The following is a 23,327-nucleotide window of genomic DNA, read 5'->3' on the forward strand; positions in this document are numbered from 1 at the left end:
TCTCCGCACGCGCAATAATAATGCGATGGCATATTATATAATATATAATGATACGCACGCGCGCGCATAATTGTCCAATATTTAGACAAGTTGGACAAAAGTGGAAAACGATGCGTGGAGAAAGCGAATAATCCCAACGACAGCTTCGAGCAATGACAAGGAGAAATTTGATTTTTGAAAATACGTGAAATAAATTTATAATTTTTTTTTTTTTTCAAAGATTCCTTTTCCGAGAACGCCGCTCAATGAAATAACGAACACGATATTGCTCTTACGCGGACGAGAGTTACGTGGAAGATTGAAGATTCTTGTAGAGAAGATCGAAGGCGCGTCGTTGACTTCTTTCCTCCCACGAAGAAGATCCTTAGTCTCCGTAATGCGCCCCCCCTCTCTTTCTTTCTCTCTTTCTCTGTTTCTCTGCGTCTCAATCATTAGCATAAGCCGTTCACTTATGTAACAGTATACTTTCTTTTCAAATCTCGGCCGGCGCGCATCATCCTCCTTCGTTACTCGATGATATAATTCGTGTCAGATAAGATTGTTCGTGTGCCGTCGACCAAAGATAAATACCCGAGGAGGTTCGGACCTTTTAAAATGTTTTTACGAGACGGAATCTCGACTACCAAATTCGAGCATTTGAGTTTGAATGCCGTCTGAATATCGGCTTCGATTTCGAGCGAGTCTTTGAGACGGGATTGACGGTCAGAGAATATTGCTATTATATATAAACATCGTGAAATGGTGAAATTATTTCCTTCTCGTCTCGCGAGTAATGTTTGTCGAGTAATGTTTGTCGAGTGAACAGCAATTCTCTCGGGGTCTCGAGACATTGATGACTAAGAAAGAATGGAATTTTTAGAATAGACCGAGGCTCTTCCTTGGAAAGCGACACTCCTCGCCAGTTCCGGGACTGTACTTTACATCAGAAACTCGTTTTTCTTGAATTGGAAAACAAAAAAGGAATTAATCGTCTCTTTTATAACATCTGAATTTTTCGGACATCGAAACATATGTTACTAGATTATTGGGTTGCCGCGCAATTACGTAACATGTTTATTTTTACAAGCAGCTAATACGATATGTTTCTTAAAGCAATTTATGTAAATAGATTTTAAAATATTGCGCGCACATATGTACATTTATATTGTTCTATACTTTTAAGAGAAAATGAATATTTTTTTAAGCAATTGATTAATATTGAGAGAAAGTGTTCACAAATTGATATAAATTTGCAATAATATATTAAACATATTTATTTTCGTTTCTGAGGCCGATCAGAGAATGCAATATCAATTTATCAATCCGTAAAAAATTTCTCTCAATATAATAATTCATGAGTCCATTCGCCTATAATCTTCTCTTAATTTTATTACTCGCGCTAAATGAAATGTTTCGCTGTCAGCTGATCTCGATGAATATCGTAACGTGATGCAACAGGAGTCATGCATGATGGATTATCGACTTTGATCACACAGAAAATTTAGTTAGTTGGTCAAACACAACGCATTAGAGCTATATGCACACGTGCGCGTTAATATCCGCGTCAAGATGAGCCTGTTGCGTATTGCGTAACGTAAAAAAACATAATATAAGACCAATGGATTAAGATTTAACGAGGCCGCAGGAGGGAAGGGATTTAACGTGTAACCTTTAGCGGAGCTTATCTCTCAAAGTGCATTTGAAATTGCTCCCAGAGATTAATCCGTGACTATTAACGCTGGAATTACGACAGTGCCTGGACCAATGGTACAAGCGTGTTTCGACAGGCGAATCTTGCAAAGTTCCGCGTTATTACGATCTTCGCGCGCTCGCGAGAAACGAAATTCCGCGAGAGAATTGACAATTAAATCTCTCCGGGAGCTTTTCTCTCTTACGCGGGACGTAAATCATCGGCGGCGAGCGTCCGATGGCCAGGCGAGAAATTAGAGTTACGACGAGATCTCTGTCGCGACCTGTTCAGGTGAAACCGCCCCAGCGCGCGTCCATCCCAGGCATTCCGGCCTGACATTCTCGGCCGCCGCCGCGCCGCCGCCGCGCGCGTCGATGGTTGCGTTGTGCCATCACCGCCCGGTGTCGGCCCCGGTCGATTTAAGGATTTCGAAACATGAACATGAAAATTTTGGCAACGCCGTGAGCGATGGTAGGGCGTAAATTCACATCACACGCACAATTCTGGCCATATATAATCCCCATCGGCGCCGTACGCCGAATCAGTTTTAGTGAGCCACCTCAGCTCGGATCGTCCACCTGTTTCTCTGAGAAAGAAGGACCTGCCTGTAGCCATGAAGCTGGTGCGTGTTTTCTCCGAAAAAATCAGTAACGACCGTCTCTCGATGGAGACGAAAAGAGTGTCCGCGCGAACTCTCGACGAGTTTTCGGGATAAGGATCTCTCGGTGAATCTCGCGGTGTGGTGACTCCTCGGAAACTTTCGCTCGTTCGGGACTTCAAGGACTACGGAAACGAGTTATCGCGCCGTCGCGTTATCAAGCGGCACGTTGTTAAGACCAGTTAGGACCACTAATTTCCCAGAGGAACGCACAAAATGTCTTGAGCATGCATTAGAACTGGCGATTATTATCATCACCGGAGTTTTATCTTTGGTCCCGAAGGAGAAATGTGTCTCACTTCGTATCAATCGTATTAATTCGTCATTCAAACAAATCGTTATTTAAAATTTCCTACTTTTACGCAAGATTCGCGAAAAAAAATATAACTTTACAGTGAAAGGAACAGGGACAGACTATCATAAGTTACGATAAAAGTGTAAAAGAGACGCTAAGATATTTTATCACAAATAATTACGAATCGTTTGACAAATGATTTCGTTACCTTGCACATTTAGATCATTGCCTTCGCTGCCGTCGTCGCCATCGCCCTCGCGGCACCCCCGCTCGATTACAGCCGGACCGTGGTCGTGAAGGAGACGCCGCTGGACAACATCGGCATCGATGGATACCAGTACGGCTACGAGCTCTCCAGCGGCCAGGCCCATCAGGAGTCTGCCCAACTGGTGAACCACGGCCAGGAGAACGAGAGCCTCGTCGTCCGTGGTAGCTTCACCTACGTCGACCCGGAGACCAACGTCAGATACACCGTCAACTACGTCGCCGACGAGAACGGATTCCATCCCGAGGGTGCGCATCTGCCGGCCGTCTAGATTTTGACCCGAGTTCTACTTGCAAACCATATATCTGTGTTTTCACATTTTTCGGTCTCGCGGCTACGCTCGAAGAAATTCAATCTTCTCGATCGTACCACTCCATACACATGACAAATCTAGCTTTAAATAAATTAAGCTTTATTTAATCCTTGCTGTGTCTAAATTATTCTACTTTTTTTATTGCTAACTTCGCTGATGGATAAGTAGTATCCTCGGTGAAACAAGATTGAATCTTGAGGGTGTAACGAACTCCACGGATTAACAACCGTAGGATTCGAATGAATAATTGGTCATTTAATTTAATTTTAATTTATTACAATAGCTTAACAAGACATGTTATACAAGTGATCTGTATTTTTCAATGGAACAATAAAGACATGGCATGATGCTCGAGAATTCAATTAGCATACGATTTATATTATGTAATAAAGTATCTGGATGTAATATACATGTTATCAATATACGATGCTATGTGGAGTAGTAAATTCTGATAATGAAATAATTTAAACATCCTTGAAACACAATAATGTGTCCTATTTTCTGCTCTGCTTTCAATCACATCTCATTAAAGAATACGCTAAAAAACAACAGAAAATAAAACAATGACTTGTCAAAATTTTATAATTTTCTTGAATTATTTGTCTGTCTCATAATTTAACGTATTTATAGACATTTTAATATTCTATTTTTTTTAAAAATCATAAAAATCACTTGATGAAATATTTAATAAAACAGTCGTTGTATTAATATCAAAGCGAAATTAAAACATATTAAGATTTATTATAGTGGCTATTTTATTTTTAAAAAATTTCGTAAACCTAAATTTCGTATGCCGTCAAAACATCCATCGCGTTAATGACGATACGTTTCGCAATAAGATGTACTACGAAAGAATTCGGATAGATTAAGTAAGTAGTTTCCCTTGATCGTATCGAAGGTTTAAAATGTTATTTTTACCTTGCTATCATCTTCAAGGCTTCGGCGAGTAGCGTTCCTTGAGGGCGGCTAGAAATCTCATCACAGGTACCGATAGAGACGGCACAACGTTAAAGAGACGGGTACCGATAATCGAATTTAATTTTGTCGCTACTTTATAGACCAGAGTCACCTAAATTTATGGGACTGAGGATTCGCAAGATTACGTCTCCATAAAGGTTACATCAATAATTAATGATCGAGAATACCTCAAATAGATTTTTGAAGAAAAGTGGAATTCCCTCTTGCTTACTTTTGAATTGCAAGATAATTTTTTAACAAACTCAACAACTATTCCCGGCAGATATATATTTATGCCGTATTTAATTATTGATTATTATTCATATATAAATGCAGTTATATTTTATTAAATAATATATTTAAATAAATTTGTATTTATATTTAATATACATAATTATGATACTAAGTTACAACACATATTAATTTTATATTAATATTAATCTATACAAGTAAGTTCCAAATAAGGTTGTCTAATCCTTTTAAAATGGATACGTATATTAATTACGTAGCTAGATTTGTCAACGTTTAAGCTTTTAGTAAATGATAATTACATATCATTGTTAATAAAAATCATTTTGTCAAGACAAAAATTGCGAAATCTATCTGTTAATATAATAGTTATCGAGAGATCGCGTATACGATATTATTTCTAAATCGTGAAGTTTCAAATCGCTCGATTGTCGCTCGCGAAAAATTCTTTACGAAGGTCGAAATCTGGACGATGATCGGCGCACGTGTCAATTAGCGGTACAAGAAAGAAAGGTGAGAGGTGAATTGGTGTAGACCCAGTCAAATTTTGGCAGTAGGAGAAGCGGTATAAAATCCCGGCTGATTTCGGCTACCCGCAACAGTCTTCTTCCGACAACGAGAGTAAGCTGTACCTTCATCTTCAACATGAGAACAGTGGGTATATTCGCGGTCTCTCCTCGAATTCGAATTACGACTTAACAGCAAGTTAACACTTGTTCTTCGTGAAGCGCGCAAAATTTCGCGGATTAATTCGGGAATTGTTATCGTGAGTCACAGAGCATCGAGAAATCCGGTCGAGACCTTTCCGCCTGATAACTTCGCCTTTCATCGACAGCCGCGAAAATTAACGAAAATTAAGCTAACTGGCGCAGATCGCGTTATTAATTGGCGTTCCCTTTTCTGCTGCAGCTCGTCGCCCTCTGCGCCCTCGTGGCCGTCGCCCTCGCGGCACCCCCTCATCAGGACTACAGCCAGGCGGTCGTCGTGAAGGAGACGCCGCTGGACAACATCGGCATCGACGGATACCAGTACGGCTACGAGCTCTCCAACGGTCAGACCCATCAGGAATCCGCCCAGCTGGCGAACCACGGCCAGGAGAACGAGAGCCTCGTCGTCCGCGGTAGCTTCTCCTACGTCGATCCTGAGACCAACGTCAAGTACACCGTCAACTACGTCGCCGACGAGAACGGATTCCATCCCGAGGGTGCGCATCTGCCGAGCGTTTAAATTTTACAAGCCATCAACGGGGTACTAAAGTCGACGTGAAAAACGGCCAGCTCTGGATCAATTTTCGTGATCATCGAAGTCGCTCTCGGTGGACCCGAAGAACAATCGAAGAGCGCGGGTATTCACGAGCGTTTCAAGTTTCAACCGTCCGATATGAATGTCTACATAATTATAATGCAGTATTAATTTTACAATTTATTATGACGTAGATATGTACCCGCGACGTGATAATAATCGATTTTTATTAGCTGCACCTCTATTATTATCATCCAAAAAAGAAACGTAGTTTCGCAGCTATACATACAATTAATCGTTGCGTCATATTAAACTCATGATTTATTATTATACAGATATTTCGTGGATAAACATACTTTCTTATGACGCAACAATTAATTGTATGTATAGCTGCGAAACTGCGTTTTTTTCATGATAATACATAATAGAGGTGCAGATAATAAAAATCGATTATTATCACGTCGCGGGTACATATCTACGTCATAATAAATCGTAAAATTAATACTGCATTACGAGCTGACCGTCGAAATTCCATGCACACGGTCTTTAAATAATACTTTGTCGACAATGCGAAAATTGTAAGTAGCGCCTCGCAATCATGGATTTAATCATAAATAATTGGACTGCGCAGCTACGTTTGGAAAAAAAATTCCAGTGACATCGCGATCACTACGATTCCGTCCTTGTACAATAGCTCTGTCGATCTCAAGTTAATAAGAATCTTATTAAAGACATGCGTGAACGTTATTTCCTTTCCTGGCAATCAGTACGAGAGTATCCAAGAAACTCTGTTGCACACTTTGCATTTGATTTCTTTTCCTTCTCTCTCTCTTTTCCCTGTAAAGTCTTTATATATTCTACATCTTGGAAAATATAAAAGAACGCGAGCGCGCGCGAAACGAGTTTGATTCTGCTTGTTTGAATATGTAAAGGATTATTGTGCGACATCAATATTGTTGGCTAATATTTCTTTGGAAATACCGGAACGTGCCGCAACATTTTATCTCGAATTTTTGTATAATTTTCACATCAGTAGTCAAATTTTGCTAAATTATTCTGAATAATTAAAGAATTATGTCAACGTTACATAATATACAGTGTATACCGATAGAAAACAGGATATGTTAATCAATGTGCTATCAAAAGAGACTTTATATTCATTTATATTGATTAGCTATTTATATATATTTATACATCTATACATATACATTTTTAAGTGCTTGGTACTGCCATTGTTCACTTTTCAGAACACATATTTACGTTATTAATTTAATTTACAGTTTAATACATTTTAATTTGCAATTAAAGTAATAATTTTATTTGCCATTTGTTTACCCCCCGCAATCGTTTTCTATCTCCAGTTTGCTCGCTATTATTTAAAAATCCTTTTTTCAATTATTTAATTAACATAATCACGCTCTCTCATAGCAATCAGTCATTTTGCTCAAAGACTGTACCAGCATATACTGCGATTTATAAATAGAAATAACGAAAATTAGAATGCATCTATTCTCGAAAGGCTGCGGAAACGACAGGTGCATTACAAGAAATTGATTATCTTTCAATTGAAATTCCTTACTCACGTGCTCCTTGAGAATTAGGCGTTTTATCGGAGGCTGTTGTTCACCGCAGTCCGGAATTTCTCGGGCTTCTTTATTATACATACTTACCTGTTCCAGTTTAACTACAGAAAACGTAACACGACTCAGTCACAAAAAAAAACTCAGAACCTCAGAAGAACGTAATTAACAAGTGTGGCGAAAACCGAGCGAATTAAAGTATTTAAATTCAGGAGGGGCGAATTCTCGATATTAGGGTAACACGACGGGGCAGGAGGTAACGCCGCCGTGTCGCCGACCGGATCGGCCATCGGACACCGGGTACCATCGGTCGAGCCTCAGCCGTGGTCGCCGATCAACTATCCAATCAGGATGCGAGATTACGGAAACGCTGAAGTCGATCCCATCATCTAGCGATAATGGAGGATTCACACCGCGTCCGGCGTTCGACCGATAAATCCTCCATAACTAAAGACCTTATAATTAAGAGTCTGGCTATAAGGCGATTTTGTCAAAATCTACACATTCAGTACATTCACTATCGCTTTCTCTTTCTTTCTATCTCCTTCTTTGTCTCTTTTCTATCTCTTTCTCTTTTTGTTTCTCTCGTTTTTGACAAAACTGGCGGAGCAATCAAAACTGGCTGTCTTGTGGCCAGACTTTAATTCGAGGGTCTGTATCCACAACCATACTGGAATGAACACTTGTAAACGAGGTGAAAAGTGAGAGAATTCACTGGAGTATCTACGATTTCATTGGTCAAAAATTAATAAATTTGTTCACTTTTTGCCTCGCATTTTACGTAATAGGCTCTCTGAACTAGAGAATCTCTAGGCATAAGATAATAGGCTTAAGATAATAGGCACAAGTACTATATATATGTATGTTTATGTATATATTACTAATAATGTATATTTTTTGTAATTTTTAAATACATAATAAAACACATTGCATTACTGATATAAGACATTAACAATTTTAGACAAAGTATCAGGAGAACAAAAATTGCTGTGGAAAGATTATGCGCTATTTAAAATCTAAGAATCGCAGAATTCGGGATTTTAAATCATAAAAATTAAAAGTCTTGTAAATGGACAAAGTATTAAGAGAAATAATCGAGATTTTAAATGAGATTTTTAAATCACATTGTTATAATTAGATCGAATAGAACTAATCGAAAAGAACAAGCATTAACAATGTTCGATTAACACAACATCGACAGTTAAAAAAAATTTTTTTAGGTTGACAGCATTTTTTGTACAATACATCTACATTTCTGGCATGCTTACACGACCTTCGAACAAAGATACAAACGGTCCTTCGCTGCGGCGAATATAATAACCGCGTTTTATCTTGACAAACGTTCCTTTGTTGTGGCGAATATAATAATAAAAGGGTCGATTTACGTCAAATACATCCAAAATTGTTGGGGGACCCCCACCCGACATTCCTGTGAACAGAATATTTAAAACATCTTTATAAAGGATATGTTCCATTTGACGCTCGCAACGCTCTTAGAATTATTTCATGCCTGCACTTTGTCAAATGCTAAACAAGGAACTGCATAAATCCCCGGTAATGTCACGATAGACGTGTATTCTAAGTTTGTTAAAAATGATTTAACGTTGGAGAATGAATATGACAATCCACTTCAGCTTTACATCCATAAATTTTGAGCTTCTGTTATTTCACCAATCACATCCAATCACTCGCGCAAATTTCTTTTTTAGAGATGAACCGCAGAGATGCAATTTAAGTTCAATTTAAGAAATCTTTAATATGTTTAAAGATTTCTAAATTTTGAATGACGTGTTAAAAAATTCCATGTGCTAAAATATGCTGAAAAATTCCAATCGTTTCTTCGAAATGAGGCTGGGTGATATGAACACAAGCTATGCGATCACCATAATGCTTTCATTGCATAAAAGATTTAAATCAAATATTGAGCTGTCATCAAGTGTTAATAGTCGCGACACTGAACGCTCTATTTATCATAAAATTTTAATTACAAGATTTTTCGATTGTAATATCGAAGTTCAAAAAACATATAAATATCAACACGTATTATTGCATATGATTGTCTGACGGAGGTAATAACAAAATAGGTGCAACGTGAGTAACAGGTGCACAACCAAACAAACTGCGGTGCGGCGTGTGATGAAGTGTGTATTAACAATGCAACAGTATGTTCGCTAAAGATATAAAGGAAGGCAAAAAAAAACAGAGAAGATAAAAAGATATAAAAGCAACATTTAACTATCACACTTAGCTTACGACAAATTACGGCAGCGTACAAATTCACATACATCCGTGCCGCGGAAACTCTGAGAGCGAGAAATTTGGAACTTTGCAACCCAATTAATATAATAACGTTAAAATAACGTCACATGCACAGGCGTAATCAAATCGTCTCCGAAATAATTTCTCAGAGTTTCTCAGAAGCGAAAAAGAATCTCGATGTATCCCAAATAAAATTAGGTGAAATATCATCTTGCTCTTGATATGAAATTAATTACGAAATTGATATAAAATTAAATTATCGCTTATCGCACTTATTATTATTTTTCTCTCTTGTACTATCTCGATTATGAATTACGTCATTGAGCATTACGTGTTATAATTTTCTTCCAAAGACATAAACAATAAATTCTATACAAAGCAATAAAAGATAAAATAGATAATAAAAAGCGAAATAGAAATATAGAGTATCCAAAGGAAATTATTTGACTTGCACATTGTATTTGAAAATTATTCATATTCGGAACTCCAAGATGATATTTCATCTGTCTTTGGTTACAAACAAATGCAACGAACGAAGCAAGGTGTACTTACCAATGATGACGAACGCCTCGCTACCCTCCTCATTAACTTCGATGAAAGCTTTTTGGACGACTTTGCTGATCTTCAACGGCATATCCGAAATGCCACCAAATTCAGCGCTGTTGCTGAACGGTTTATCGAGACCCATCTATAACAAGTAGGATACGAGTAAGATACGATGTCGCATTTATTTTGCTTGATTATCGACGAAACATTGCGGCGTACATTCTGAGACAACGTATCTCCAAGATTCAATGTGGACTCGATCTTGAACTTGGGCAGGAACACTTCGACCGTGCGTTCGTGCGTTTGGGCGAGGCGGGTGCTACATTCCGCGCTAACTTCCTCGAGTTTGTCGATCAGCGCAGCTAGACCGTCAATTTTATTAGGTAGGATGATCACCAAGCTGACGTCTTTATTCTGCGACAATAAAGATTAAATCCATAAAGAGAGATGATTCGTAAAGGCCCGAAATACACACTTGTGATGAAAAGCGGCAAAATATCTCAAACGTTTGATTAGATTTCTTTCGAAAATTTGAGAAAGCAACATACCGCGTACGGCAGCTCGATGCATTTAGCGTCGTATTCCGGCAATTCATCGTACTTGTAGTCGCCCTTTCTGTACATAGTAGGAACTTCTCTTACGGTGTTGGCGTCAATGTGGAATGGACGGTCCGTGGTATCCTCAGGATCAAACTCGTGGTCCCATTTGCCCTTGAAGTACACCGCGTTTGCGAGTATCAGTGCAGGATCAGTATTAGGATGCACGTCGGCTACAATAAATAATAAAAGTTAGCATGAACATTATTTTTAATTCGGTTCAGTAAATCAGTAAATTTTTATATAACTATATGAATATATATATATATATATATATATATGAATATATTATCCACAGAAAGCAAAGGTATCTAGGCGTTTTATTACTTTGTTCTTCGTAATTGAATTGTTTTACGGTATTTGTGCAATTTATTTGTGCAAAATAAAATATCACATTTTTGGTCGGCATAGAATTGCATAGTGAACGCGTATGTATGAATATACGTGGATCGTTCTTTACCGGGACTAATAATGCTGTCGATGCGATTGTTGGTTTTCTCCTTGCACCAGGTATTAACGGTGTTCGCGACTTCGTCGCCTTTAGCGAAGTCTACCGACTGAATGTCGGAACGATAGTATGTCTCGAGATCCTGTTTATACTCAGGTTTCACTGGGAAACTTTTGCCGATAAATATCTTGTTAGCGAGCTTCAAAGTGACATTCTCAACATTCTGAAAGGATAACATTTCATCTTTGATTAGTACTATTCTACGAGTGTCATAAAATATACCACAAAATATAACTAAAACTAATACAGCAGATAATTAATTTATAATGTAATTTAATAATTATATACGGAATATTTGTGTTCTCTCCACAAATATATATTATATCATATTTTATAAATAATACTTTATAATTCTCTAAATTTGATAGTCCAAAAAGTAATATTTACATTCTATAAATATATTATTCTACATTTTATCAAGTTTTGAAGATTTACATTCTGTAAATGGCTTATTGTGCAAATATTACGTTTCACAATATATTGCAGTTTGATAATTACATTCAATTTATCAATGAGATTCTGGTAACCTTCCAGAGTCTGTGATTTCGTAGCTGGAAGCTTAAGAACATCTTTAAACTGTGCCTCGGTAGCTCCGACAGCGCCGTCAGCAGCCATGCTCAGAGCGATGTTGGCGCTCAGGGGAGAGCATATCAAATTGCCTGGTGCTTCTTTTGCAACATTCTGAAAAAAGAACATTTTCAAATTAACTATACGAAAGCTTCATTCATTACGAATATCAGTATATCAGAAAATAATCAAACTGATTTGAGAATTAGGTGTTTCTTTTTTATTATTTTATTGCCGGCGTCAAGTCACTGACATGGTACTATGTATAATAGTACCTACATCAAAATTAGTCGTATAGATTTTGCTAAAGCTGTTTTCTCATAATTGTTGATATATGATATTACATTAATAAATAATACGAGAGTATACAATTGTATACAATATCAGAGCCTGATAGAACTTCAAGAATATTTAAATTCAATTAACATACCTTGACAAAGTTGATAGAGAACAAATGAGCACCCTGAGAAACAGCCTGAATGGACGAAATTTTTCCAGTTGGTGTGGCCATGGTTGATGCAAACTATTGCAAACAGGCAAAATGCCAAGAAAGTTCTTTGTACTGTTAAAGTAACACCCGGTCCGCAGTTCAGGTTACTGACGAAGGGAACAAGGGTGGCGATTCAGGATGTGAGGGTGAAGAAGGGTAACTCGGGTTTATACGCAACGGTCTTTATTGCTCAGAGACACGCGGGGAACGTCCACGTGGCTCGGTGATCAGACAAAAACTGCCCCGTCGCCCCCGTCTCGGGGTTTGAACAGGGTGTGTCTACCGCGCACAACTCACTCAACCAATCACAGCTCAGACCCGCTCAGCCTGCGTTCGGATTGTTCGGAAGCGTCACTCGGGTGTGCTCCCTTCTCCTTCTAACTTGCTGAGATAGAAGAAGAGGGGAGTGTGCTCGTGTGCGCAAGGCACGCAGCCTTGCGTAAACAAATGCACCCTCTATGTCCTTAGTCGACGTTTACAGTACTGTAATAACAAAAAGATTCAATAGTATACATATTCATCGCAAAATTCAGTACAGCCGTCAATAATAGTCAAGACGCATAATAAAAAAACAAAAGTTACATAAAATTATTTCTACTGGATTAATAATTCTAATATTAAGGAGGTTGGAGCAGTTTGGTCTAGAGACCGCTGTGGTCAAACGGGACGCTCCCTTCTGCTTAGACTTACCAGCGGTTGATGTTGACAGTTGACACGTCGCGTCGTAACCGTCGTAACTGTGTCCGTCGCGTTGATCCCGTTGCTCGTCGCGTTTAGCGATGACGCTCAATTGCGATTCCTAACCTTGGCGCGGCACGTTCATCGGTGCGGGACGGAGCGCGCGAGTGCGTGACTCCGAGCCCGACTCCGGACGACCCCGGTCGTTCCGCCGCTGCGCGCGAACGGCGCCGACGTATCGTTCTTCCGTGACAGCAGGAGGTTAGGAGCCTCCGTTCCCCGCGAGCGACACGTCGTCTTCTCTCCCGTGGTCTCTCCTCTTTCCTCGCTCCTCCCGCGAGGCTCGGACACGCGTCCGGCTTGCTCGCGGCTCGAGGAAGCGCGGCCGACGAGGCTCGGGTTGAGCCGACGCGATGACCAGGTTGACTCGCCGCGGTCTCTGACGCCCCAGGAAATTCGGCAATGGCGAAATTCAGGATGCTGCCGCGCACGTCGCGCATCGTCGCCCTCTGCTCCGCCGCGAACTTCATAAACGCCGCGGACAGGGTCATCATGCCCATCGCCATCGTCCTGATGACCGACGAGTTCAAGTGGAGTCTGTACTGGCAGGGATGGATACTGTCCGCGTTCGCTTTTGGATACTTCACTAGTCAGGTAAGACGATCTGTGCGCTTTTCGTGTCACCGCTGATGATCCACAATGCGTCATTTTCTCCCTCAAGATCATTGGCGCGAGTACGGCGAGTCGTTTCGGCTGCAAGACGGTGCTCATGCTGGCGGTTCTGTTGTGGTCCATTAGCACGGTCATCACGCCGTTCCTGGCGCACTCGGTGCCCCTACTCATACTCTGCAGGGTGGTTCTGGGACTCGGAGAAGGATTAGGTGAGAAGGAGGAGGAAACGAAACAGTCGAAGCAGATGTGACAATATATTCCGAGTTAATATGGCATTGTTCGCAGGCCTACCCGTGATATTTCATTTATTCGCACATAATGTTCCTGTGGAAGAGAGATCACGCGCTTTTGGTTACCTGGTAGCTGCTGGTTCCGTTGGCCAAGTGGTCGCGTCCGTTGTAAGATTGATCGTAACTCTCAATGCGCAATTAAATCGCAAAGAAAAATTACATTTTTATAAATTGTCTTTCCTTTCGTTAGATATGCCCGCGCTTGCCATGGCAAACTGGATTTTACTTGTTCGGGACAATAGGTATCGCATGGACCGTGTTGTGGCTGATGCTGTATCAGGAAACCAACTCTCAAGATGAGATACCGTTATTTGTTCCTAAAGTAAACCTCTCTCTGGCATTTAATTTGCGTTCAATTATATTCTTGGTATTAACTTTATGATTGATCGACAGGTAGCTCAGAATAGAAGCTTGCGTTGGACCGAGTTCATTGCTCACTGGCCCCTGTGGGCTTTGTATATAGCGCACTTTGCAATGAACTGGAGCAATTATATAATAATGCAGTGGCTGCCAACTTATTTGGCAAGAAACTTGTCTGCGAACAAAGAGAGTATTAGTTTCACAGCTGTCCCTTATATCGTTAATTCTCTCATTGGCATTGGTAGGTATATAATTATATATTTCAACCTTGTTTTAAATAGTTATAAATTTTTTAAATATTTCCTTTATTTCCTTTCGCAGTTGCCGGTCACAGCGCTGACACTTTAATACAAAAAAGATGGTCGGTTTTATCTGTTAGAAGATTGATGACAAATATAGGCCTAATAGGACCAGGTGCTTTTCTATTAGCTTTCTGTGCTGTAGATAATCTGCTTGCTGCAGTCATGTATGTACAATTATTACGTTATTTCTATGTTTTATATTGCTGGGCTTTTGTTCTGGATATATATAGATATACATATATGTGTAAATTATTATCTTACAGCTTTGTTTCAATATCCATGGGCCTCTGCGCGTGCAACTCTGCCGGACATTTAAGTAATCATGCGGATATAGCTCCGAATCATGCGGGAATTACATTTGCCGTTTCAAATACAATTGTACGTATTTTTTTTTTCTACCTAATCCGATACCAAATCAATCGTCGCAGAGTTGTCCACATTATCAGTGTCGTGTATGTTCTTGATTTTCAGGCGACAGTACCTGGAATTCTCTGCGGACCATTGACAGCCGAATTAGTGACTGCCTCGCACGGTTGGTGGATGCCGGTTTTCGTGCTGGCGGCAGCGATTAATTTTACCGGGGCTATAATATACCAAAGCCACAGTTCGGCGCTTCCAGTGTTGTGATATGCTCTATCTCTCATCCAACGATTCTTTTGTTACCGAGGAGGAAATGATCAAGTGTTTGTTGAGGACAATGCGGAGATATCTGTTTGATCTGAAATCACTGCGAATGATTCTCGATGAAGTAGCTGTGAACGTTTACAAGAATGTTGGTGTGATGCGTCATCACGTATCGGCCAGTCGAAGACATATCATAACGCTTTATTTATACATACATAAAGTAAATTTTTATTACTTCTTTTGAAGCAGCAAAGTGTGGATTTGATAGATAGTGCCATAATTTGACGGACGGAACGGAACTGGTTTGAAGAAACTAATTGAGAAACGTAAGACACACATTTATGAGATTCATCATATAATTAATTTATATATGTATTATACATGTATTGTATCACTCAAGAATTAGCGGAAAACATTTTGTGATATGTTCTAATAAAAGTTAAAAATTTTAATTATACGGTTAAGATATAAATTGTATATTCTATACAAACGTAAGATTGTACATAAACAAATTTTAACTTTCACATTTATATTTTTTAGAGCATCTTAGCATACAGGGGAGACGTTGTGAGAACCAAGAAAGTAAGAACAAGACTTACGAAATATGATGATGAATTTCAAACTATTTAAAATATAATAATTTAGAAATGTTTAAGAATAAAAATATATATTAATGATATTTCTGTCATACAACACGGATATTACACGGATTATAAAGATAAGCCCTTTCTCAGGTATTCCGACTGCAGCATTTGCGACAGCCTATCTCTCGGTAAATTTTTGTTTAATCCCATTTCAATAAAGGCGTTATCTTGGCAGTTTGTCACGCTCGACTGTGTCCGAGTATCGAAAGCTCTCGCGTCGATCGCTTTCGTCAAAGGTGTATCGTTATATCCCATGTTCTCGAAGGACGTGTTACCACGAATTTTTCTATTTTCTTGGATAGTATCAACGGACGTCACTTGCGTGACTGTGGTTGCAGTATTCGAGCAAGAACGATCTTTGTCATTTTCGCTTGGGTAATCGTCCGAATCGTAGCCGTCGCTGCGTCTTTCGAAATTTTCATAAAACACGCGTGATCCGATATTGTGACTCGCTAGAATATCCGCGATATCGCTTGCCGATGGTTCTATATCTAGAGAACGCTCTTCCTCCTCGATACTGCGTGATTTATGAATATTATCGTTGCAGATACAACGTTGCAGATATTCCTCGAAGACAGATTTTATTCTCGCCCTCGTCTTGTTGCCGTCTGCAAACGTTGGCTTCGCTATATCTGTAACAGCTGCATCTCGCTTTTTATTGCAGGTCTCCGATGCAATTGTGTGAATTGATCTAGCATCATTGGCGATATTGTGTTTATTCGCGTCAGTGTGTACAGATCGCTTTTTCGTGGTGTATTTCGAAAGTAAATTCTTACGCGGCTGTTTATCCGTCAAAATATTTTCCGCAGCTTCGTCAAATCGTACCCTTGCCATATCCTTATCAATTATTTCGCTGTCGACGTTTCTCGGACGAGAGATCGCCGATTTGGTTCTGGCTTTTCTGTCGGGAAAGATTACGCTTCTCAGAATTTCGGCTTCTTCCTGTAAACTCGGCTTGCTACTCGTTCTGAGGACGCTATTCGCGCTTTTGCGCAAATAATGGTTCGCCTTGGGATCCTTGTAACTTTTCTGAACTCTGTCTATCTCGCACGTCATCTTCTCTAACATTTCGTACAATTTTTTCGTTCGGGCATTGTCAATGCGATCTTTACCTTTCGCCCAGTAGTTTTCCTCTCGTAACATTTGCCATGCAGACTTCACGTTCTCCACTTCGCGATCTATATCGCCTCGCTCGTCTAAAACGATAGAAGTGCGATTTTAGAGTTCATAATCCGACGTAATAAATAAGAGGCGTTAAAAGAAAATTAAAGAGCGAACGGAGTTAATCAGTGAAGGTCAGTAAATAATTTACACTCTTTGTCAATTTGTTTGTTTAGCGTCCTCGTCGGATCCTCCTTGCCAAGTATCGGGAGGCAAGTATTTTTGGTTGGGGAAGAACTCATTGTGTACGAATCTGGATCAACTGCCGCGAAATCGGTACGCGAGTTCAATTCCGGCAAGGCAGCGGACGACTTCTGTTTCGCGAGGTCTGCGGATTTGCTGAGTGACGTGGTATCTACATATAACAAATTAATATTAACATAGGCAAAAAATATAGGATATCCTGAAACAGTTTGATATATCTTGTTAATTAATATCGAGATAATATTTCGCCTGTGTTTCTATCAATTAAGCATTTTTCGAAACGTGTAATCTAGAAAGTCCAGTGGAACAATCAGTGCAACGCAACTTAATTAACTCCACACCTGTCTTAAAATGAGGCAATGTTCGCTCAGAGTTATTCGTACAATGCCACGAATGAGTCTGCGACGTTAACGGACGTGACTGTTCGGCATTGGCGAACGGATGAAATTCATAGACGAAATTATTCGTCGCTGGAATTCTTTTTACGGCATTTACGTGCGACTTTTTCCCCTGCTTCGTTATGTTTTCCGCTATCTGTCTCGGAATTTATTATTCAATTAGCATTAGCAATTTCGTAACCGGCATATTCTCGAAATAATTCAGGAAAGACTTTATTGTAACAGTGCGAATCGTATTTCTTGATTAAGAGATATTTATAATTGTATGCCGTGTTTAGGACCTCAATGTATTCAAATGAAAACTCTTGACTATAACAGACGTACGATATCGCGTTTTGCTTTAGCTCCCAGGATATCTTTGTTAGAAGATTTCGCTTCAGCTTTATTCGAGACGGTATCGATTTGTGACTTTCGGCTGCCTTTCAATTTATTAAACTGATTCCCCGGAAATTGTGGTAGTTTCTCGCCATCGGCTTTAGCAAGGCGCGTTCTGCATATATTTAAACATCTTAGGTACATAAAAGCCAACGTGCATTACTTCGCTTACGAAGTACAAGATAAAAAAATTTTACTTTGCATAAGCATCCATGCAAATATATTCCTCCGAGCACCGTTTATTTCCATCCTTGTCCGACGGAAAACCGTCAAGATCAGCCGTTCTTTTAGTCTTCCTTCGGCGTGACTTTTTAATACTACTGCAAATTAATTTGTACGTAATTATGCATATGTTTAAACGTACGCGAACTCTTTCGCCTACTTGGTTCCGGAGAGAGCAGCTAATTTGCCATTCGGTTTGTCCACATTCTCTGACAATGCCTTCTCCTGCTCTTCTCGTTCCGTTTTCTCCACGAAAACAGACAGGGCATTAATTCTATTATACTCCTCGCAATTTTGTGTCTTGGTACGGACAGTGCTTAGATTCGTCGCGGCGAAGGGGGATAACACATAATGAGAATATGAAACGATTTGCTTTGGTCGTCGCTGGTTTTGAAATCAATGTGTCTTTTTTGAGTTTTCTCTTTTAGATTGTACTTCTCGAAACTATATGGTCCGCCTTTTAGACAGACCAAAATTATTTATATATATATGTATATTTATAGCAAATTAAAAGTCAAGCAACGCTTGGGCGAAAATGAAAAAACCGCGTTGTGCATTGACAATAACCTTCCCAACTTTATGGTTGGTCATAAAAAAAATATCGGAATCGATATTCCGACTTAATAAAAGAAAACCGCTGAAATATTATCGATGGAGCGAATCTACATTCATTCGTTTGATAAAAAGAACAAAAGGCTCTCTTTGCAGCTTTATTTATCAGTCTTTATTCGTATAACTAATCGACAGATCAAAATATATTTATTTTTAAATAAATATATATATATATATTAAAGATATATTAACGATACAGAGCTACACGCTCGTGTGCCGAGCGTCCTCGAAAATTTATCACTGATATAATTCGAGACACAAGGAGAATCCTGCGTTTTCTTATTCGAATCAATATTAAATGCCATGCATTCGAATCGTGAGTTGCGTAAGCTAAAATCAAGTCCAGCTTGATTCTTTTGTGCGGGTTCCTTTATTCCGCTGCGTAGGAAAGAGCCCGAGCGTAAGCGGTAAAACACATTGCGCGACATATTGCGTACGATTTTCTATCAAACGCATCCACCTCGTCCTAGAAATCTCTCTTACAATTAATCCTCGACGTTCTCGAAGGAGAACGCGCACAACCGTCCGACAAGCGAGAGACTCGCTTCCCCGGATTATTATACAGAGGATGCATTCGTGTCTACGAGCTTGCGAGCTTCTAAAACACCGATCACTCGGACACGCGGTGGCGGAAGAAATAACGAAAGAGTACGAAGGAAGAATCAAGCTGAAACGGGGATAACGTAAAGGTAACTGAGACAAGGGAGAGAGAAAGGATAATAGATACTATCGGTTCTTTCGCTGGTTTTTTTTTCTTTTCGCGAAAATTAGAAAATTTTGAGAAGGCTCACGATGCCGCAAACAGTGCACATAACTCGTCCAGAAATCTCGGTTCTGATCCACTGAGAATTGCATCAAATGCAACAGCAATACATCGCGAGAAGTCTATACAGAATTGTTCAAATTCTAGGAAGTAAATAACGCGTGAGTAAGTATGTGTATATGACATTCGAGTTACATATAAAAATACAAATGAATTAAATGTACCGAAGTAAAATTGAGATAAGTTTTAATAGAAGTCTTCATATTTTTTTTTTTTGGACTTATACGAAGTACATTTAATTTGGAAACTCTTACGCCACCGCGTGTCTGCTCTCTTGCTCGGCTCATGAAAAATCCACATTTTCATTTGAATAACTTTCACTCGAAAATGATCATCAACTTTATATAAAACAGCCACTGTACATTAACGAACGTAGCACCGTTTCCAGCATCTCGGACATCGCCTCTTTATGCCATATGAAACGAATGAATTGAAAGAATTCGTGAGATACTTATTCCGCGAAATTTTGATCTCCCGATCTCTCGAAATCGGAAACCGCCTCAAAAAATTTTTAGAGTGTTTTCCTCTGGTTTCACCATTGCAAACACTTCTCTTGGTTCACGTCAACTCTAACAGAGAAGTTGACCGTCCTAATTAGATTCTTCTGTCTCGGAATTGCAATGAATGGACGAAGATAGGATAGGAGGGAAATAATTCAGCAGTTCGAAAACCAATTTCCAATTACGGGGATTTGGGAGATCGTATAATAGCGCAAAACGGATTCCTGACGTTTCCTTCGAATTCACTCCTTTCTTCTTAGACCTTTTAGTCTATAAAGTGTGCTACATAATAATTGATCATCGATCCTCTCTCCCTTTTTACGCCCGCACCCGCGAGGTCGCGGGCGACTATTCTATCCTATATAGCGTCTTCCGGACTACTAATTCTGCTGCTTGCTGGCCTCGTGAGGCAGCACGACGCGCTTGGTGAGACCCGGTGGCGCGTCGTAGATCTGGGAGCCGTGATCGTCGCCGCGATCCAGGGACGACATCAGGCTCCTCGACGGGCTCGGCGAGATCAGGCATTCGTGGATGAAGCCGCACACGGTGTTCACGTAGACGTCGCGGTAGGTCGTGTAGTGCTTGACGTGCGGCGAATTGGTGAACAGGACGAGCTGGACCCGCACACCCCGCTCGGCCCGCCGGCTGGCGAACTTCTCGACGTCCTGACGTCGAGACAGAAGCTCATGAATCTCTCTTACAATAGATTCCTCTTATTGCGTCTAAGATATTTGACAATTAATAATAAAAAATATGATATACACTGAATTATTAATCATAAATAATAACTCTAAGTATCCTCTTTTCTATACATGTCTTTCCTTTTTCTTTTTATTGAAAGAATTATTTGTATACCAAGAGTCATTTGAAAGTCCAACTTATCACTGCAGAATTAGCGCAAAAAAAAAAAATGGAAACTCACAGACGCCGGGATCAGAGTGTCGCTGTTAGAGTACAGAAACAGCTGAGGCCAGGAATAGGCTTCCTCGGCGAGGGCGATCGGGTTCGTTTGAATAGGCGCTCTGCTGAAAGCCTGCGCAATTACCTGACGATCATAAATCGACATATAAGCTGTACGACGTCGGTACAGCTCTGAAATGATCGAATCTATGGACATGACATGGTTCACCGTCCTGACTCCTGACCAAACGTCTCGTTGCGACGAGATCGTGTCGCGTACGGAAATTAATGAAGATTACGATCGTTTCATGCCAGGTAATGTTCGTGAGACAATGGGAATCGCAGAATGTCAACATGCTGTTCGTTTACCTCGAAGAACCAGAGTACGGAGAGGAAGAACGTGATGACGAACGACATCGGCAGGTTCGTGAGGGGATGACCGCCGATGATCGCGCTGATCGCCTTGAAAAGCGCCGTTAATCTCCTCTCGCCGGGCGCGCTGTCGAATATCACTCCCCTGACCTGCGATTTCAATTAAGAATTCTCATATGTCGACAGCAAGTAAAAATATTTTCTAGTTTGAAATTTTATACATTCTATGTATAACTTTATACGTCATGTATTTTAAATGTTTGCGTCAAGAATATAGAATTTCTAATTTTACACGCCGTGCATTTTTACACATGTGTCTACATTTTGCAGGCGCGAGTATTTTTCATTCTTTTTATATCTGTTATTTTATTTATAAAATTATAAATAAAATTTTATTCTAAAAATCTAGATCTCTATTTTGAAATTATATTATGTATAATTTTATATGTCGTGTATATTTTGAGATATGATTATGAACAGTATGCTATTCCCGACACGACGAATTGTGTACATCGTCCGGAGGCGAATTTTGCGCAGAGGGACGCAACGATGTTCGTCCCGCGGTCTACCTTGAACGGCGTGTTAGCCATCTGCATCGCGAGGCTGACGTGCTGATACAGGAACGCGCCGCCGTTGCTGAAGACGTGGAAGAATATCGGGTGCTCGTCCAGCCGCTTGTCCGTGATCACCTGCAGCAGCCGCTTGCCGATGTAAGGCATCTTGTCCCGGCGCCAGAACAGGCACTCCACCGGCGCCGTGTAGCGCAGCGTGATGCAGCTGCGAGGACGCAACGCGGACGGGATTAATGAACAACTAGGGATTAACTGTTACAAGCGCGGCGTTAAACGCGATACGGATCACGGATCGCCGTTTACGATCGAATTTATTTTGGTTTGACACGCGTCGTTTACATTCACAAAAATGGAGCGCTACGGCTGCATTTACGCAAATCTCCACGAACATCTCCGATCCCGCATAGGCAGCACATAGAATTGTAAATAGAATATCGAGTGCTCGCGGCTCGTCGCGTTGCGTAGGAGTAAGTACTTGGTGCGAGACACTACCGTGCCTCTTGATATTTCGTTCCAAATTCCATCATGTAAGTATTAATTATAATGAATCATCTAAAGTGGGATTGCGTAAGGACTGCTACTTCGTAGCGCCACGACGAGTCGAGAGTGTCGAGTGTCGAGACATATCTCCGTTCTTTCGTATAAAATCATTCTCGCGGATTCTACGCCATTTGTTAAATGCGCATCCGGTGCACGCGCGAGGGTACTTGGAGAACGTCAGATTCCGGTCAGAATCGTGACGTTTCTCAGCACGAGGATTTTTCGACCTTCCGAGGGAATCAAACGCGCGTCGGCTCGATCGCTGCTCGCGGTACCGGTTTCACGCCGCACGCGGCGATCAGCGGCGCCGGAATACCTCTTCTCCTCGTAGATCGAGCTGTATTTGGCCAGGTAACGGTCCTGACAGCCGGCCCATCCTAGCAGGATCACGACCGGCCGCTTGTCCTCCTCGTACACGAACACGAACTCCTCCCGCTGATCCTGCCCGGCCGCGGTCAGCGTCGGGTCCTTCGGGGACGGCGGGAACGACGGGAACATGATGTAATAATCCAGATCCTCCTGGTCGCTCATCTCGCCCGATTGCCGTTCGCCGTGCCTCCTGTTCACGACGACGAGGGAGGAGAGGGCCGAGAACGCCGAGAACACGGAGCCAATGAGGGAGAGAGGAAGAGGAAGGACGGAGGGAGACCGGAGAGGATGCGCTGTCGGGGGTGAAAGGGCCGAGGGGGTGATGTGGTGCGCCGGGCATGTGAACTAGCTTCGCCGGGAGGGCGACTTGTACTCGGCTACTCGGCTCAAACTCGAGCTTGCGTCGGTCGAAACGCGCGAACGCGCCCGGGGGATCGATATCCGAGGGAGTTTCAGGAGCTAGGTCGAGTCGGCGGCGAGGACGACGGCGCATGTGGCATGTGGACGTCCAAGCG

General features: G+C 40.9%; 6 protein-coding genes across 11 annotated transcripts; 3 read left to right on the plus strand and 3 right to left on the minus strand.

Annotated features, from left to right (window-relative positions):
* The first annotated feature begins 1,094 nt into the window (after positions 1 to 1,094).
* Positions 1,095 to 5,038, plus strand: LOC139770647 (flexible cuticle protein 12-like). 3 transcript variants are annotated; one of them, XM_071702722.1, is made up of 3 exons: positions 1,095 to 2,291; positions 2,844 to 3,135; positions 4,961 to 5,038. In XM_071702722.1, exons 1-3 carry the CDS (start codon positions 2,283 to 2,285, stop codon positions 4,975 to 4,977), a joined length of 318 nt encoding a protein of 105 aa, XP_071558823.1. In that variant the 5' UTR covers positions 1,095 to 2,282; the 3' UTR covers positions 4,978 to 5,038. The 3 variants fall into 3 exon arrangements, with proteins under 3 accessions (XP_071558823.1, XP_071558824.1, XP_071558822.1); XM_071702723.1 differs by having other exon boundaries at positions 4,964 to 5,036; XM_071702721.1 differs by lacking the exon at positions 4,961 to 5,038 and having other exon boundaries at positions 1,246 to 2,291; positions 2,844 to 3,562.
* Positions 4,975 to 6,380, plus strand: LOC139770646 (flexible cuticle protein 12-like). The gene is made up of 2 exons (XM_071702720.1): positions 4,975 to 5,060; positions 5,316 to 6,380. The coding sequence occupies exons 1-2, from the start codon at positions 5,052 to 5,054 to the stop codon at positions 5,631 to 5,633; spliced, it is 327 nt and encodes a 108-aa protein (XP_071558821.1). The 5' UTR covers positions 4,975 to 5,051; the 3' UTR covers positions 5,634 to 6,380.
* A 1,709-nt stretch (positions 6,381 to 8,089) lies between these two features.
* Positions 8,090 to 13,001, minus strand: LOC139770643 (serine protease inhibitor 3/4-like). Of its 2 annotated transcripts, XM_071702715.1 has the most exons (9): positions 12,885 to 13,001; positions 12,492 to 12,677; positions 12,135 to 12,227; positions 11,636 to 11,818; positions 11,090 to 11,300; positions 10,582 to 10,802; positions 10,253 to 10,447; positions 10,040 to 10,175; positions 8,090 to 8,657 (listed from the first exon to the last, which is right to left on the minus strand). In XM_071702715.1, the coding sequence occupies exons 3-9, from the start codon at positions 12,213 to 12,215 to the stop codon at positions 8,476 to 8,478; spliced, it is 1,209 nt and encodes a 402-aa protein (XP_071558816.1). In that variant the 5' UTR covers positions 12,216 to 12,227; positions 12,492 to 12,677; positions 12,885 to 13,001; the 3' UTR covers positions 8,090 to 8,475. The 2 variants fall into 2 exon arrangements, with proteins under 2 accessions (XP_071558816.1, XP_071558817.1); XM_071702716.1 differs by lacking the exon at positions 12,492 to 12,677 and having other exon boundaries at positions 12,885 to 12,958.
* Positions 13,002 to 13,334: 333 nt separating this feature from the next.
* Positions 13,335 to 15,799, plus strand: LOC139770641 (uncharacterized). Of its 2 annotated transcripts, XR_011717797.1 has the most exons (9): positions 13,335 to 13,526; positions 13,594 to 13,753; positions 13,830 to 13,942; positions 14,025 to 14,156; positions 14,228 to 14,435; positions 14,516 to 14,660; positions 14,760 to 14,874; positions 14,968 to 15,446; positions 15,661 to 15,799. XR_011717797.1 is itself a non-coding variant. In XM_071702712.1 (8 exons), the coding sequence occupies exons 1-8, from the start codon at positions 13,335 to 13,337 to the stop codon at positions 15,121 to 15,123; spliced, it is 1,221 nt and encodes a 406-aa protein (XP_071558813.1). In that variant the 3' UTR covers positions 15,124 to 15,575. The 2 variants fall into 2 exon arrangements, 1 of the variants encoding a protein (XP_071558813.1); XM_071702712.1 differs by lacking the exon at positions 15,661 to 15,799 and having other exon boundaries at positions 14,968 to 15,575.
* On the minus strand, positions 15,771 to 18,694 carry LOC139770642 (uncharacterized). The gene is made up of 2 exons (XM_071702713.1): positions 17,077 to 18,694; positions 15,771 to 16,960 (listed from the first exon to the last, which is right to left on the minus strand). The coding sequence occupies exons 1-2, from the start codon at positions 17,165 to 17,167 to the stop codon at positions 15,831 to 15,833; spliced, it is 1,221 nt and encodes a 406-aa protein (XP_071558814.1). The 5' UTR covers positions 17,168 to 18,694; the 3' UTR covers positions 15,771 to 15,830.
* Positions 18,695 to 18,820: 126 nt separating this feature from the next.
* On the minus strand, positions 18,821 to 23,215 carry LOC139770644 (transmembrane protein 53). Of its 2 annotated transcripts, none has more exons than XM_071702718.1 (5): positions 22,760 to 23,215; positions 21,901 to 22,108; positions 21,329 to 21,481; positions 20,982 to 21,092; positions 18,821 to 20,724 (listed from the first exon to the last, which is right to left on the minus strand). In XM_071702718.1, exons 1-5 carry the CDS (start codon positions 22,972 to 22,974, stop codon positions 20,440 to 20,442), a joined length of 972 nt encoding a protein of 323 aa, XP_071558819.1. In that variant the 5' UTR covers positions 22,975 to 23,215; the 3' UTR covers positions 18,821 to 20,439. The 2 variants fall into 2 exon arrangements, with proteins under 2 accessions (XP_071558819.1, XP_071558818.1); XM_071702717.1 differs by having other exon boundaries at positions 20,982 to 21,104; positions 22,760 to 23,213.
* Positions 23,216 to 23,327: the final 112 nt, after the last annotated feature.

This window comes from Temnothorax nylanderi, unplaced genomic scaffold, assembly GCF_030848795.1.
Source record: "Temnothorax nylanderi isolate EJ_2023f unplaced genomic scaffold, tnyl_v1.0 TNYL_tig0031_pilon, whole genome shotgun sequence".
In the NCBI taxonomy this organism is placed as follows: Eukaryota; Metazoa; Arthropoda; class Insecta; order Hymenoptera; family Formicidae; genus Temnothorax; species Temnothorax nylanderi.